Source organism: Morone saxatilis, unplaced genomic scaffold (assembly GCF_004916995.1).
Source record: "Morone saxatilis isolate NCDOM2014 unplaced genomic scaffold, NCSU_SB_2.0 Contig11, whole genome shotgun sequence".
Classification (NCBI taxonomy): domain Eukaryota; kingdom Metazoa; phylum Chordata; class Actinopteri; family Moronidae; genus Morone; species Morone saxatilis.
In genome coordinates this window covers 27363062-27364103 of record NW_023339663.1, presented here as the reverse complement: position 1 = coordinate 27364103, position 1042 = coordinate 27363062, and the positions used below count along the sequence as shown (strand labels likewise).

At 37.0% G+C, this 1042-nt stretch overlaps 1 protein-coding gene across 1 annotated transcript in view; it reads right to left on the bottom strand.

Moving 5' to 3' along the window:
• Positions 1–1042, bottom strand: part of si:ch211-186j3.6 (neural-cadherin) — a 275078-nt gene that overhangs the window by 50535 nt on the left and 223501 nt on the right. Inside the window, exon 29 of the mRNA XM_035682213.1 lies at positions 516–643. Within this exon, the coding sequence (XP_035538106.1) occupies positions 516–643 (128 nt within the window). The remainder of the gene's footprint in view (positions 1–515; positions 644–1042) is intronic.

Here is a 1042-nt window from a genome sequence, read left to right as displayed (position 1 = left end):
TCTGCACTGCATACTCTCAGTTAATACATTTGTTAACAAATACTGTGGTTTAAATACTGTCTGTGTTGTGTGAAATTCTCATAATCATGCAGTTGTTTTGACAATTTTGACTAGGGAAATGTATAAATATTCACACTATTCGCATTAGTGATTAGTAGGACTTTGCTCTTTTTTTGTTCTTTTCCTACACTACACATAACTTCAATTGGTATTTAATACTGAGTATGGATGGTTAAAAATTGTATCTTTAAATACAGGCAACATGCAAAAATACTTTTGATTTTACAATAGAAGTAATGCAGCAAACAATGGCAGTTTTTATTTAATTTGAACACACATAAGAGTTTAATTTGAAAAAAATGGAAATGAATATATGCCCCCCCCCCCCCCCAAATCTGGCAACATTGAAATATGTGGGCGCCAAATTAAAAGCATATTGACACACACTCTCCTAGACATACACTCACATTGACTCTCAAAAACAGAGCTGTGTATGTGTGCGTTTAGGTGTTTACCTGTCAGTGTTTGGTGTAACGCCAGTCACTTCACAGGAAGAGTGGTCCTCGGTAGTCAACCAGCTGCCCAGTCCCTCCATTTCCATTACCGCTGCCCCTGAACAGCGATCCAGGGTGAAGCGTACTTCCTGAAGAGAAAACACAAACAAGTACAGCTGTAAAGAACCAATTTTGTCAGAAAAATCAAATGCAATAATAAAGCCTCCTATTTCTCTTCATAATAATATGTGCACCTCCTGTTGCTGTCAAGTGCTCTTTTAGCATTATTGCTATAGTGGGAGCTGCTTCTGACTCACATTTCTTTCATTAGTGAATATTACTCGGCTGCTACCTGCTGTTTCCTGTTAAATCACAAACGAAAAACAAGACTTCATGTCTTAAACTACCATGTTCCAAGAAATGTGTACTGTGTTAAAATACATCACCTATGAATTCACGTTTTTCCACATCTGGGATGAAAGCTTCCATATATGTTAGACTATAACAGATATGGGACCAAGTGATTGTTTTGCAAGTCACAAGTTAGT